Source organism: Microcaecilia unicolor, chromosome 1 (assembly GCF_901765095.1).
Source record: "Microcaecilia unicolor chromosome 1, aMicUni1.1, whole genome shotgun sequence".
Lineage (NCBI taxonomy): Eukaryota > Metazoa > Chordata > Amphibia > Gymnophiona > Siphonopidae > Microcaecilia > Microcaecilia unicolor.
In genome coordinates this window covers 495,192,040-495,208,376 of record NC_044031.1, presented here as the reverse complement: position 1 = coordinate 495,208,376, position 16,337 = coordinate 495,192,040, and the positions used below count along the sequence as shown (strand labels likewise).

Sequence of the window (16,337 nt, the reverse complement as noted above, 5' to 3'; positions counted from 1 at the left end):
TTATGCGGTTACACTGACTAAATATTGGCACTGAATCGGCAATGTGCTGACTCCACCTCCTGGAACATCTCCAAAATAACCGGTTTCACATTGGGCACAACTGGTTAAGTATAGCTGAATATGACCTGTTAGCCCTGTACAAGTTTTGAATATCGAGCAGTGGGTTATTAGTTTGCATTCCGCCTAAAGCTAGATGGAACATACTTCACACATAAATGGAATATAAACACAACAACCTAAAAATAAAAGAAAACATAAAATCATACATTAAAATATTGAACACAAAATAAAAGCCACTAAAAATCTACAAAACATTGGGCCCTGTTTACTAAGGTGCACTAGCGCGGCTATAGCCTGGCTTAGTAAACAGGGCCCCTTATCTACAAAAATCTACTTATTGGTAAAAACAATCATTTAAAAATAAGCCACACTATGTACAGGTAAAGATGTACAATAAGTAAACTTTATGCTATGTTTGCAAATGCAAAAAAGCTCCTCCTTCAGTAATTTTCTAAATGCAGTTGTGTCTGAGGTGGCCTAGTGGTTAGTGCAGTGGACTTTGATCCTGGGGAACTGAGTTCGATTCCCACTGCAGCTCCTTGTGACTCTGGGCAAGTCACTTAATCCTCCATTGCCCCTGGTACAAAATAAGTACCTGAATATATGTAAACCGCTTTGAATGTAGTTGCAAAAACCTCAGAAAGGCGGTATATCAAGTCCCATTTCCCTTAACATGTGTAGCAAGTTGGAACAGCAATAGAAAAAGAGCCTTTCTACGTTTCTTGAAAGCGAATTTTTCTTAAGACTGCAATATAGAAGCGACCTGAATGGAAAACTAGGGAAATCAATGAGTTACAATAGTCTAATCCACTCAATACAAAACTTTGCACAACAGATCTAAAATTTTCCAATGGAATATAGCCCTTCAATTTACTTAACATCTGTATGCTGACAAACATTAAACCCTGGATTCTATATATGCTGACTAAAGTTGCGTTAATTGGGAGTAACACTCACATCATATTCTATAACGACATGCATGTAATATGTAATTTCAAGGGGTCATGTTTAGGGGGCGTTCCTGAGTTACTCACATTTTTATAGAATACGCCTGATCTGCATCTAATTTAGGTGATGGAATTTACATCTGGTTTCAGCAGGCTTAAATGCAGATACCCTTTACAGAATAGCGCTCAATGCATAATTTTTTTCCACCGGATTTTTCGGCACAATTTACTGAATCTAGTGCTAAGGGGCCCTTTTACTAAGGTGTGGTGAAATCTTGGTTTAGCTCATTCTAACACAGGACTTTCCCTCATGCAAACAGGCCAGATTTACCATGGCATTAAAGTCAAGCATTTTCTTTTCTTTTTTTTTTGCAGGTCATGCACTATGTACCCATTAGCTTGTGCTCCACATTAACCCTGCGTAACCCAGTCACATACGCTAATATGAATCTGATAGCTCAAGCAGAAATGCCCACTTCCTACCCAGGACACACCCCCTCTGAAAAACATAAAGTCAGTAGTGTACAAAACCACAAAACACTTTAATGCTTTTTGCAGTAGCCTGTTGTTCTATACTAAGCATTCATTAGGGCATAATGCCCTTTAGTAAAAGGGCCTCTAAATCAAATGTGTGCATTAAATTCTTTAAGGTGCATTAACAAATGCAAATTCCTAACATGTATAACAATTGTTGTTCAGTGGTTGACCCATGGCACTGCTAAGATGTCTCCCCCTCCAAGTCAGGAACAGTCGGGCCCCTTTTGGGACTGTACATTGCTGCGGTCCCTGAGATTTCCTCTTTACAGTCTACCATCAAAAAATGGAGTCACACAGGAACACCACTTCTGGAGACACAGCAGCCTCCTAATGGATGGGTGACTAACCCTCTAGAAAACAGTTGCCTAATTTGCTGACCAGAATGTGATTCGGCTTCCCTAAGCATTACTGTAGTAACCTCCCCCCTCCCCCAGGTTTCTTTTTGTCTACAGAAACCTGTACAGACAATTACCAAAATAAAGCACAAGCAAAATCATAATCACTCAACTTTGGCTTAGCCTAGATCATGATGGAGTTTACAGGTAGTTTATCTTTTTCTTCCTGAAAAGAACTTGCTGAACTGGTAAAACACTAAGATACATAAGTACATAAGTAGTGCCATACTGGGAAAGACCAAAGGTCCATCTAGCCCAGCATCCTGTCACCGACAGTGGCCAATCCAGGTCAAGGGCACCTGGCACGCTCCCCAAACGTAAAAACATTCCAGACAAGTTATACCTAAAAATGCGGAATTTTTCCAAGTCCATTTAATAGCGGTCTATGGACGTCCTTTAGGAATCTATCTAACCCCTTTTTAAACTCCGTCAAGCTAACCGCCCGTACCACGTTCTCCGGCAACGAATTCCAGAGTCTAATTACACGTTGGGTGAAGAAAAATTTTCTCCGATTCGTTTTAAATTTACCACACTGTAGCTTCAACTCATGCCCTCTAGTCCTAGTATTTTTGGATAGCGTGAACAGTCGCTTCACATCCACCCGATCCATTCCACTCATTATTTTATACACTTCTATCATATCTCCCCTCAGCCGTCTCTTCTCCAAGCTGAAAAGCCCTAGCCTTCTCAGCCTCTCTTCATAGGAAAGTCGTCCCATCCCCACTATCATTTTCGTCGCCCTTCGCTGTACCTTTTCCAATTCTACTATATCTTTTTTGAGATACGGAGACCAGTACTGAACACAATACTCCAGGTGCGGTCGCACCATGGAGCGATACAACGGCATTATAACATCCGCACACCTGGACTCCATACCCTTCCTAATAACACCCAACATTCTATTCGCTTTCCTAGCCGCAGCAGCACACTGAGCAGAAGGTTTCAGCGTATCATCGACGACGACACCCAGATCCCTTTCTTGATCCGTAACTCCTAACGCGGAACCTTGCAAGATGTAGCTATAATTCGGGTTCCTCTTACCCACATGCATCACTTTGCACTTGTCAACATTGAACTTCATCTGCCACTTGCACGCCCATTCTCCCAGTCTCGCAAGGTCCTCCTGTAATCGTTCACATTCCTCCTGCGACTTGACGACCCTGAATAATTTTGTGTCATCGGCGAATTTAATTACCTCACTAGTTATTCCCATCTCTAGGTCATTTATAAATACATTAAAAAGCAACGGACCCAGCACAGACCCCTGCGGGACCCCACTAACTACCCTCCTCCACTGAGAATACTGGCCACGCAATCCATTCATGTATGGAAAAAAAAAAACAAAAAACAACCCCCCCCCCCCCCCCAAAAAAAACAAAAAAAACAAACAAACTGGGATCATCACAGCTATTCAAATCTAAATGGACAAATTACAACCATGGGAGACAGTTAATTAAAATGCAGGGAGCATGTGGTGAAGAAAATTTTATTCTTTGTTTTTCCCCATTCCTTGGCATTTCTTCTTATATTAGAAAACAACAAGCAAACGGTCCACAATATCCAAGGTGTAGAACAGAAGAGAAGCAGACCTTTCAGAAAGCAGGCTTTATTAACTCTTTATAACTCCCAGGTTTCATAGGCTGAGGAACTGTATTTTTTGCTCCAACTCCGCCGTCTGGCAAAACACGGCCATGTTGGGCAACGCTATCTGTGATACTTGGGAGTTTTGAAGAGTTAATAAAGCCTGCTTTCTGAAAGGTCTGCTTCTCTTCTCTCACATGACAAAATAACAGCATCTTTGATGTTGCACTGAGTGGCATGAATAAGCTGTGACGAGCAGTTTAAATCTGCCCTAACAGGAAGAGATGCTTCCTTCAATACGAGATCCGGCTTTCAGTACAATGCGCTGTCAGCAGATTCTTCATTTAGTTTTATGGGAACTGCCCTCAAAGAGGAGATGTCTAGCTTTTGCTTCAGAATGGGAAATTTTCCTTATGATAAATTCCTGTTCTATTAACATGATCTTGAGGTGTCATGAAACCAGCAACATCTTTTTCCAATTGAGGTCATGGAATACATCACCTATTTCCCCCCTTTACTTCTAGCAATTAAACTACATTAATCTCAACAGAACATAATTATTAACCAGGCCATACAAGATCAGTAGCTGCATGTACATCATGAAAAAGACTATAAAATTAAACAAAATCAAAAAATGAGAATGTACTCTGATACCAGGGAAAGGAAAATCCTCAGTACTTATTTTTAAACCAGGGCTTCTTCCCAAATGGGGTCACAGAAACCATGTTTGGGGTCACGATCTAAGCAGATATTCGATAAAAGATAACTGTCACTCGTCTGGGGTGTCATGTTCTTTCTGTGCCTATACTAATGGGATCATGGCCACAGAAAATTTGGTAAGTGCTGGTCTAAGCTACAAGCAGCAATATGTGCTACTGAAGTCCAGCACAGAACTGCAGGAAACAAATCATGGGGGCTAGGATTGGTGGCACCAGGAGTGGAAGGCACTGGTCCAGAATTCTACTGGGAGGAGAAGGAAAGGGCCTATAACACTGGGAAGAATGAATCATGGGCCCACAGACCTACCACCAGGATAAATGGAAGCAGGCCAGGGGGTCCAGAATACTGCTCAGAGGAGCGCTGCGTACGCCTTGTAGTGCTATAGAAATGCTAAATAGTAGTAGTAGTAGTAGGAAAGGAGCGACTAGGAGCACGGAGAACTACCATCAAGAGAAGGAGAAGCAGGACAGGGACCCACGGCGGGTAGAAAAGGATGGCAAAAGCTAGAAGGATGCTTAGGGAGAGGCAAGTCTCTAGTGAGACCTCATTTAGAGTACTGTGTACAATTCTGGACTCTGCACCTTCAAAAAGATAAGTGTTTTTATTGTAACATTTTTTATTTCAGCACCTGTAGAAGGTGGGATAACTGAGGAGGCACTGAGAATGTACGCATGTGATCAAAGGCCCATGTGCATGCTCTCAATTCATGTTCTTCTTGGGCTCAGGATAGAAAATTGAGCCGGGGGGGAGGGGTGGGTGGAAGACACAATGGAAAGTTAAGAATCAGAGGCAGGAAGGTAATGAGCTTAAGATGCAGCTGAGAATTAGGAACGAGAAAGATGGAGGACTTAACTGGGAAAAATGTAGATGAGCTAGGAAGAAACAACAAAAGAAAAAAAAGATATTGAGAAAAGGCGAGGGGGAGAGACGGTATGGGGAAGAGGCAAGGTCAGAGACTTCAAGGAAGGTGGAACGCGTAAAAAAGGCAACAGGCAGATGAGATATGGAGAAATGGTGTTGGAACACAGAGCTGAAAGAGAAAAATGAAAAGTCAGATGACCGTTAGCATGAAGTAGAAGAGGAGAGAGAGAGAGATGGAAAAAGGAAATGCAAAGAAAGGCCCAAATGAATAAAACAATGCTTTTATTCCATTTGGTCCAATGCTTTAGGAAAAACAAAAAGAATGTATACCGCAAAGGTAGAAAAACATTTTTTATTTTTAGCATTTATTTGATGTATTAAACTATTAACTTTAAATATTGAAAATTGCACAGAAAATGTTGTAGCTAACAGGCACATTGCTCTTTAAATCTTGATATCAACTTTGAAATTTTTAGAGAACAAGGCTTCCCCTAACCACTCTGTAAGGTACCCAGACCTCAGAACATCTCTGGTCATTAATGACGTTACTAGCTTGCATCAGCCAAATATATGGTATGAGGAAGCTGGAGGGAACGCAGGAAGAGGATAACAATACATATGGGCTGCAACATCCTGCCTTACACAAAATTCACTCAGCCTTTGGTCACTTCCCTCTGCAACAAAACCTCACTGTTTTTACTTAAAAGTCTTTGCATGTATAAATGATACTGCCATAAGAAATATTTAAAAGCAGATATTTTTCACATATAAGTTCCCCCCCCCCCCTTATCTTGTTTAGTGGGCTCTCCCCCTTCCATGTCAGCTGGCCTGTTACATATATTTAGGTTATGTCACTAGGGAACATTTAATGAAACTGAGGTGAACAGTAAACTACATGAGCTTTTACTCTCACTGACCGAGAGGACAGCTGCTGCAAAAGGCGGAAGTTATCTCCCGTGAAGCTTCTTTGAGCAGTGGGCTGGCTGTATCAATGGAAGGAACTCTCTTCCCCAGGGTGTCATGCAACCACTCTGACTGACTGCATCATTTTTCAGTGCATATCACTCAAACAAGAGTGCCTGATGCCAACAATCTGTTAGTTTGAACTTTTAGTTTTAAAATATGCAACTGCTTCTGAAACTACTATTTCAGAGTGAAGGTATCATCCTAGCAAGAGAAACACTCTGAGGTGTGAAAGAGGGTTCCCATCCCCTGCTAACCAAAGCAGATGACTCCAGAGTAGGGAAAGTACTCTTGAAATGCTGGTGGTGTTATCAAGCCCAGCAGGCTGAAGCCATAGGAGCCAACTTTTCAAAATTATTGGGGGGTTCTAAGGCCAATAAAAAAAACCCTTCCTGGGTACATACAAGGAATTTTCTCAATATTGGGGGTGCTCAAGTACCCACAGCACCCACAGAGCCCAGCTCCTATGGCTGAAGCAAAACACCTTTGGTGGCTGGAGTAACCTTGAAATGGGCCATGAGAAAGTTAAGCAGAGTTTGTAAAGACATACAGTTAGAGAATTTTAGATTATTAGTTCAATCAGTAATTTTAACCAAGTTAAATTACTGTAATATAGTTTATTTGGGCACTTCTAAAATCATACAGAGAAAACTGCAGATGATGCAAAATGTAGCAGTTCGATTAATTTTTGGTCTAAAAAAAATCTGATAGGATAACTCCATTTTTTGTAATATTGCATTGGCTTCCAGTGGAGACAATATTGTACAAGCTGTACGCCTGGATATTCAAAATCCTATATGGCATAATCCTGCAGTACATGCTACAACTAATCTGTAGACCAAGGATTAATTTGTTTTGCTTTTGCTGTGATTCATCTATATCATGTTGTCAGCCCAAAGGTATTCATTCACGAAAATTAATCTCAGCTTTATTTTCCTATCTAGCTGCAAAGAACTGGGCCAGTTTGACCAAAGAAATTGGGCTTTTAAGTAATTACAATGTATTTACAAGAGTAATAAAATTTATTTCAGAAATATGCACTTCCAGGACATGTCTAATATCTTGTTTGATCATACTGCATGTGGGCCTTAAGTGAGGGAAATTTTCAGTATTTTAATCGATGATGTTGGTATGGTAGTTTTTATAATTATGTTTAGGAGTAATTTGAGTGAATAATACTGATTGTATTTTTCTTAGATTATTGATCTAGCCTTTATCTGTAATCCGCTTTAAACTTTTACTAGCAAATAGCAGAATATAAAAACTGTAATTGTAACTTGTAAGGCTATGTCCGCTTACCTGTCCATATCTATTTTTATGCACATATGGAATCAGTGCAGAAGGCTTAGGATAGGCTTTCCATGTATGAACAGGAAAGGCTAAAGAGGTTAGGGCTCTTCAGCTTGGAAAAGAGACGGATAAGGGGAGATATGATTGAGGTCTACAAAATCCTGAGTGGTGTAGAAGTAAATTGATTTTTTGCTCGTTCCAAAAGTACAAAGACTAGGGGACACTCAAGGAAGTTACACGGAAATACAGTGGTGGAAATAAGTATTTGATCCCTTGCTGATTTTGTAAGTTTGCCCACTGACAAAGACATGAGCAGCCCATAATTGAAGGGTAGGTTATTGGTAACAGTGAGAGATAGCACATCACAATTAAATCCGGAAAATCACATTGTGGAAAGTATATGAATTTATTTGCATTCTGCAGAGGGAAATAAGTATTTGATCCCCCACCAACCAGTAAGAGATCTGGCCCCTACAGACCAGGTAGATGCTCCAAATCAACTCGTTACCTGCATGACAGACAGCTGTCGGCAATGGTCACCTGTATGAAAGACACCTGTCCACAGACTCAGTGAATCAGTCAGACTCTAACCTCTACAAAATGGCCAAGAGCAAGGAGCTGTCTAAGGATGTCAGGGACAAGATCATACACCTGCACAAGGCTGGAATGGGCTACAAAACCATCAGTAAGACGCTGGGCGAGAAGGAGACAACTGTTGGTGCCATAGTAAGAAAATGGAAGAAGTACAAAATGACTGTCAATCGACAAAGATCTGGGGCTCCACGCAAAATCTCACCTCGTGGGGTATCCTTGATCATGAGGAAGGTTAGAAATCAGCCTACAACTACAAGGGGGGAACTTGTCAATGATCTCAAGGCAGCTGGGACCACTGTCACCACGAAAACCATTGGTAACACATTACGACATAACGGATTGCAATCCTGCAGTGCCCGCAAGGTCCCCCTGCTCCGGAAGGCACATGTGACGGCCCGTCTGAAGTTTGCCAGTGAACACCTGGATGATGCCGAGAGTGATTGGGAGAAGGTGCTGTGGTCAGATGAGACAAAAATTGAGCTCTTTGGCATGAACTCAACTCGCCGTGTTTGGAGGAAGAGAAATGCTGCCTATGACCCAAAGAACACCGTCCCCACTGTCAAGCATGGAGGTGGAAATGTTATGTTTTGGGGGTGTTTCTCTGCTAAGGGCACAGGACTACTTCACCGCATCAATGGGAGAATGGATGGGGCCATGTACCGTACAATTCTGAGTGACAACCTCCTTCCCTCCGCCAGGGCCTTAAAAATGGGTCGTGGCTGGGTCTTCCAGCACGACAATGACCCAAAACATACAGCCAAGGCAACAAAGGAGTGGCTCAGGAAGAAGCACATTAGGGTCATGGAGTGGCCTAGCCAGTCACCAGACCTTAATCCCATTGAAAACTTATGGAGGGAGCTGAAGCTGCGAGTTGCCAAGCGACAGCCCAGAACTCTTAATGATTTAGAGATGATCTGCAAAGAGGAGTGGACCAAAATTCCTCCTGACATGTGTGCAAACCTCATCATCAACTACAGAAGACGTCTGACCGCTGTGCTTGCCAACAAGGGTTTTGCCACCAAGTATTAGGTCTTGTTTGCCAGAGGGATTAAATACTTATTTCCCTCTGCAGAATGCAAATAAATTCATATACTTTCCACAATGTGATTTTCCGGATTTAATTTGTGATGTGCTATCTCTCACTGTTACCAATAACCTACCCTTCAATTATGGGCTGCTCATGTCTTTGTCAGTGGGCAAACTTACAAAATCAGCAAGGGATCAAATACTTATTTCCACCACTGTACTTGGTAACAGCGGTTAGGATATCTGGGTTTAAAAAAGGTTTGGACAAATTCCTGAAGGAAAAGTCCATAGTCTGCTATTGAGACAAACATGGGAAGCAACTGCTTGCCCTGGGATTTGTAGTATGGAATGTTGCCACGATTTGGGTTTCTGCCAGGTACTTGTGACCTGGCTTGGCCACTGTTTGGAAAACAGGAAACTGGGCTAGATGGCCCATTGGTCTGACCCAGTATGGCTACTCTTATGCAAAGGTTTTCATGACTGGTTACTTTGAGGTCAGTAGGACACTGACCTTGTTCATTTATACAGAATGAAAGGTAGCAAGTGTGTGGGGGTGCACATTCACTTGCATCCATGGAAGATTTCCTACAGTATCCATGCCCAATTTGAATGGATGTTTTTGATCTTGTTCGGGAAGAATTTTGCTACTTTACTACAGAGCCCTTCTGATTTCCAGATTGAAGCAGGGGTTGGGGAATGTGTGGATCATAGGAACCTTTTTGCAGTTGGAAACTATCCTTGGCTTGATCAATTGGTTTTGTGAAGAATGCCATCTTTGAATCAATAATGGCTTTGCAATAGGAATAACTGCAGATGACATCAGAAAGTATCTCACATTGTTCTTTTTGAGTACAGAAGTTTAAAGGGAGATGGGATGTGGTTTTTTTTTTTTTTTGGGGGGGGGGGGGGAGTTGGGAGTTTTATTTCCAAATGTTAATAGAAAAAGAAAATCTTGTTTCATAAACTGCACAGATTTTCAAGCAACAATTAAAAATGAAGACACACCCTTTACAATATTTTACCAGTAATAAAGCACTAACTCTTGTAGAGAACAAAAGAATAGCCAGATCTGTCAGCATGTTAGATGTTACGTTTGCAAACTATCAGTTAAACAACGTTGGTGGCAATAACAAGAATTTTTTTTTATGCAGAGGAAACAAAAGTGCAAACACAAGATTTTGCTAATCTATACAAAAATAACCAACATTCACAATTCCTGCTGCTTCCTTTATTTCACTGCTGACAGTGTTCAATAAAGTTACAATGATGCATATGGTCCAGAATGTGTTTTTTTCCTCTCTATATATCTTGATACTGTGAACGTTTAAACACTTTTGACGACACTAATATTTCAAATAACTTGGCCCTAAGCAAAAAAGTGTTTTAAATGCAAGGCTTTCCTCTTCTTTAAAATGCAACTCAATGTAATTGCAGGATATTATAATTACTGGAGTACTTTAATTAATTTAGGGGACTTTTTAGTAAAGCTTAGTAATGGAATTAGCACACGCTAAATGCTAAGAATGGACTTCTTAGCATATAGCTCGTGCTATGCTTTAGTAAAAGGGCCCCTTAATTTTTTATGCTGAGATTTATTACTAAACTTCATTCAGATATAAAACATCCATAAAAAAAACAATTCCAGTTAGAAAAATTAGCAGCTGATGTGAAGAGTATTGAAGCTTGCTTCATTTTAAAGTTGAACTTTTCTTGGGTTTTCTCAGTGCAGCTGCTCCCTCCAGAGACTGGAAACTGAACTGGAAGCACATCACAAACTTTGCATACAACAGACTACAATAAAACTTACCAAGGACTGAGAAGTTGCAGTTTGCTATGTTAAGTCATACGTTCACCTTTCTCCATTATAAAACGAGTGGAGGAGTGGCCTAGTGGTTAGGGTGGTGGACTTTGGTCCTGGGGAACTGAGTTCAATTTCCACTTCAGGCACAGGCAGCTCCTTGTGACTCTGGGCAAGTCACTTAACCCTCCACTGCCCCATGTAAGCCGCATTGAGCCTGCCATGAGTGGGAAAGCACAGGGTACAAATGTAACAAAAAAAAAATTATAAACGAACAAAAACACTGAAATAATTCACAGTGAGCCCAGCTGTAGATTCTAGCTGTTTTCCAATAAATCAAGTACTCTTTACATATGTCACCAGCAATTTTACCTAGTGCAGCCACTACTCCATATGAAATATACAAGTGTATTTCCTTTGGATGCTTGAAAACGGATTTATAAAGGAAATAGCTTATTTTATCTATTCGTCGACGCATAAGACTAGTCCATTCTGCCCAATTTACTTCCTGTTAAATGTCACAGTTCCAGCTTAGCTTTCCTTATTCCATGCCTTCTGGGTTCTGTTGTTTTTAGTTCCTGTCCCCCCTCCGTCTATCTCCACTGGGAGGCTGGTTCCATTCACCTACTACCCTTTCCATGAAGACATTTATCTTCCAATGCTAATTCTACATCTCTAAAGTTCTTTAAGTCTCATATCACGTCCTCTTATTCCAAAATACTTCTATTTAAAGATATTTAGACTTCTGAAATACGTGAATATACTATACTCTCTCTCATACTAACTCTGAGAGAAGACAGATGGAGGCAGGGAGATGTCAACTGGTAATACTGAAAATAGCTTCTTTGGGTGATTAGTTGCATTGACACGAGAAGTATAGTAAGATCTCTTACAACAGTCAATCTCCCAATGGTAACATTGAATGCCGATAATTTTTTACAAACTAGTAAGAGAAGTCAAGGTGTGATGTTTCCTCCGATGTATTTCTGTATTGCAGACCTGATGTTTTAAAAGCCAAAGACCAGAATGGTACCAAGGACAATGAGGATGAGAAGACCTAAAAGAAGTGCTTGCAGACACATGGGCTTCAAATGAGCGAAAAGAATAGAAGTCCATAAATCAGTCTGAGCTTCCAGAGTATATCCTAAAGTCAGACAGAAATGCAGGGAGAAGCGAGGGTAATGTAGATGGGTTTAACATAACTTAAATTTGTAGAGGATGGCAGAGATGAAGATACATTTTGCTTAAGACAGGGGGTACAGAGTTCGAATGAAACTAAGAAATGGCCTGTCCATGGGATAAAACTACTTTTAAAGTCATTAAGTATCAGAGAAATAAGACATGACTAGATCAAGAGTATGTCCTCCTTTATGAGTTCGAAAAGTTACAAGCTGGCGCAAACCAAGATCAGAAATCAGAGGCAAAAAGCACTTTTCCTACGGACAAAGGGATTCATGTGAAAATTCAGATCGACCAGCACAATTAAGTTGGGAAACTTAACTACCACAGCTGATGGAGTTTGAAAACAAGGAGTCTAGGAAAAAAAGGACTAGTGGAGGTTAGAGAAAAAAGGTAGACTGGGGAAGGAAAAAAAGAGCCATAACAGAAGGTACTTGGAATAAGACAATATGTCCGTATAAAGCTTAGTGGTGACAAAGAGCCATCCTTCCCCTCTGCTGGATGCTTGAGATGTAGAAAAAATGGTAAAAGTCATCTGGGAGACAATGTGCAAGGACTGGCTCTTCACCAGCTTTTAGCCATGATTCTCCAAGACAAAAAAACCCCACTGAGCCTAAATCAACAATGGTATCATGAATTGTCATTGTTTAGAAGAGAGGCATGAATAAACTCAGATGGAGCAGCTGAGTAGTTCTCCATAACCGAGTGATCCATAGTGATACATGGTGTTAAACCTATATAGATTTCCAGTCTTACTTTAAAGGCCTTTTTATACAGAGAATGCATTATTTGGTAGTTCTTTTCTGGCTCACATCTACTATCTATTAAATTGGAGTTACAGTCTCCAATACTGGACATTATTCCAGACAATGTCTCACCAAAACACCTGTACAGAGGCACTATCACCTTTTCTTTTATTGAAAGAAAAATAAACAACTTATGTCGGGGTCCTGTCTGGGACATTCACCCATCTGTGCATGGCCCGGTGCGCATATGTAACTTCTGTTGTGTACATTGACAGGCCCTGGAGGTGGCACTGTATTGCATTACAGAAAAATAGCACAGTATTTCCAGGTTAAAAGAAGGTAAAGGCAAATTCTGCTAGCTGTGGGGTGAGAGTTGGTTGGAAGAGCTGGGATAAGTTGTTGAGGAGGAATTGGCAAGTCAGTGGTATTAAGGGCTGCCAAAGGACGTACAAGCATGGAGGCAACAAAGTTGGCTTACAGTTTGCCAGAAAAGAATCCAAATCTTTCCTACTAACAGCACTAAAATAAGTCAAATATATGAAAACAACTCTCGTCACAATCCTGTATACTAAAACTGGTGTAATTTAAACCTGTAGCAAACACCTCGCTTATCACTTAAAGATACTAGAAATCTAATCTCCCTTCCAGAGAAACAAAGACAAGAAGATTAAATTTGAAAATTTTTTTTAAAAATATGCTTCAAACTCAAAAAAAGATGTATCTTTTTCAGTCTGAAGCACATTTTTAAAATGTCCCTGACCTATATGTATTCTCATATATGAAGCACTTGCAGACAAAACAAAAATTAATCTTCCTTTTTTCGACCCTTTGAGCATGGCATCCAGTTTATAAACAGAGAATAATTGCATTTTGTAGGCATTTATTTTGATTCTCTCCCTTATTCTCCTTTCAGTGTTACAGCTTTTCCTCTCAGCTGGGCTGAGGTTCTGGCCATCTGCTTGCCTCTGGGGTGGCTAGATACAGACTATGTGCAGAAGGCAACAATTCTCTTCTAAGCAACTGAACTGTAAGTTGGATTTTTCTTTGTTTATTATGAGTGCTACGATAAAGATGATTTGTTTAAAAATTGAGAGTTAACTGGTAAAGCTTCTACTTGGGGATGGTTTAAGCTGGCTGTTTAGCAACACTATACTTTGCCTAGAACAGTACACCCTTAGTTCCATGTTTAAGATGACTTTTTCTACCCAGATAAATCATACCACTTTACCAGGTACATCCCTGACATTTATATTTAATTTATGAACATTAGTTCTGCAAAAGAGCTTTTTTCTAATTTCAGAGTTTCCTTTCACCTGGCAATCCTGATAACCACTTATGTTAATATCTTCAATCTAAATAATAATAATAAAAATCTTTTGAATATATGATAAAGGGACTTGGCAGTTACTCATTTTTCTGGTCCTTTTTATTCAGCATTGTATCTGAATTCCAAAACACCATCTGCAAATATACACCTGGATTATAGGAAAGGTTTGTAATCATGATCCTGAACTGGTACTTGTAGCCTCTCCCTCTCTCTCTGACAAGAAAGCTGTGATCCAAGACGTTTAAATATAGTTTTGTAATACAAACAGAAAGGACAACACATACAAAACACAGTTCATAGATAACAAAACCAACCAGGTAATCATACCACTATACCAGGCACATCCCAGACATTTATATTTACCAGTTTATGTATATTAGAAACAAGCTTGTTGACCTATATTTCTCCACTTATTTTCCTCTTAGTGTTGAAGTGGTGGCTAAATATTGCAAGACAATTCACTGCAATATTTTTATGTTATAAACCTAGATCCCAGGTGAGAAACACTTATGTCATGTCGTTGTACGCAAAAATCTTTGAAAGATGGGGCTGGATGTGACCTCAAAGGGATATAAGGATTACAGCAAAGAGTGAATTTGTTTTCCTATACATGATCTTTTAAAATTTCCACAAGGGAAGTTAAGAGTACTCATATCCTCTGAAGCAGTCCCATGACCTGAATATGAACATTCTACTTCTTAAAATCCCACTTTGAGTCACAGAGGGGCAGCTGCCAGCATGTACCAGGCCAGGCACCATTCTGTTCCTCTCAGGCAAGGGTAAAGAGAGTTTCCTTAGCATACTGGACATCCCATGGCAGGCACAGATAATATTAAAAACTTAGGGGTCATATCTGAATAGAGTCGGGGGTGGTCCAAGGGCAGTATCAGGAAGGAGCCAGCAGTTACATGGACACCGGCCATATTCAGTGCCAGCCTCCAAAAAGCTAAGCATGTAGGTCTTTGCCCACTTAGCTGTAAGGGTGATGGCACTGATATCAACCAGCATCTGTTTAACACCTGGTTCAGTGCCTGACTCAGATATTCAGTCCGGTACCTGGACATGACCCGGCACTGAATATCTACTACTACTACTACTATTTAGCATTTCTATAGCGCTACAAGGCGTACGCAGCGCTGCACAAACATAGAAGAAAGACAGTCCCTGCTCAAAGAGCTTACAATCTAATATCTGGGCTTAAGTCTGCCAACGGTTGTCAGCGGCTTATAAACCACTGACTGCCGTGGGCTGAATATCAGCCCATTGACTTCTTTCTAGCAACAGGATAGTTTAGAAAGGACAGTACTTCCCCACCCTCAACGATCCATTAGCTGGAAACAAACAGCCCAAAACTGAACAGCAGTGGTTGAGGAGATTTAAGATGAGCCACTAAACCCCATGAAACAAAGATAAGGGATAGAGAATACAGCAGTTGGGGAAAATATGAAGGAGAGACAGCAGTTATACAAAACATCTCAATAACAAACCAAATGACAGTAATCTTACCTGGTTGATGTCAGCATTCCGTGGCAGGAAATAGACAATGTTGTTTGTGATCTTCTGGGCCAGTTTAAAAATTGCAAATGTGAAAGCAAGTAAAGGAAACAAACTGGTGCAAGGGATCTGATTTTTGTCAAAAGTGTGCACAAACCAGTTAACACCAGAAGAAGGTACATGGAGAGAGAAAAATGTGGTATAAATTATGTTTTAACATTTACGTACACTATGAGGCATATTTTCAAAGCACTTACAAAGTTACGTGGAGGGGCATTTTCGATATGACGTCTAAGTCCGACTTTGGACATTTTGTAAAAAACGTCCAAAACCTTAATAGAGAAGGCGGCCATTTTCAAAAAAAGGAAAACGTCTATCATTTTATTTTCGAGAAAAAGCAACACTGGGCCTTCAAGAAAGAGACAATCCTTTTGGCAGTTTTCACAGCATCTGGTAGGATTGAACAAACACTCAGTGGTGGCTGGCAATTTACTCAGACTGAACATTCCTGCTCATATATTGTGAAGACACACTTTGACCACTGAGGCAGGTGCTTGTGCGCCGAAACATGGCCCGTGTCGGGTCTTTTTCACAATAAAGGACTGCCATTGTCTCTTTCTTGAAGGCCCAGTGTTGCTTTTTCTTGTTTATATTGTATGCTGTATTACCCTCTCTTTTGTGATTACATCATTTTTTTTCAAAAATACCGTTTTGAACAAGGTTTTGCGATTTGGATGTTTTGTTTTTTTGGTCCATTTTTGAAAAATAAAAGCCCAAAACAAAAAACAAAACCCGTCCAAGTGCAAAACACACAAAATC

At 40.4% G+C, this 16,337-nt stretch overlaps 1 protein-coding gene across 1 annotated transcript in view; it reads right to left on the bottom strand.

The window, feature by feature from the left end:
- TGS1 (trimethylguanosine synthase 1) overlaps positions 1–16,337 on the bottom strand; it is a 126,566-nt gene that overhangs the window by 35,579 nt on the left and 74,650 nt on the right. The window contains exon 12 of the mRNA XM_030214529.1: positions 15,531–15,609. Within this exon, the coding sequence (XP_030070389.1) occupies positions 15,531–15,609 (79 nt within the window). The remainder of the gene's footprint in view (positions 1–15,530; positions 15,610–16,337) is intronic.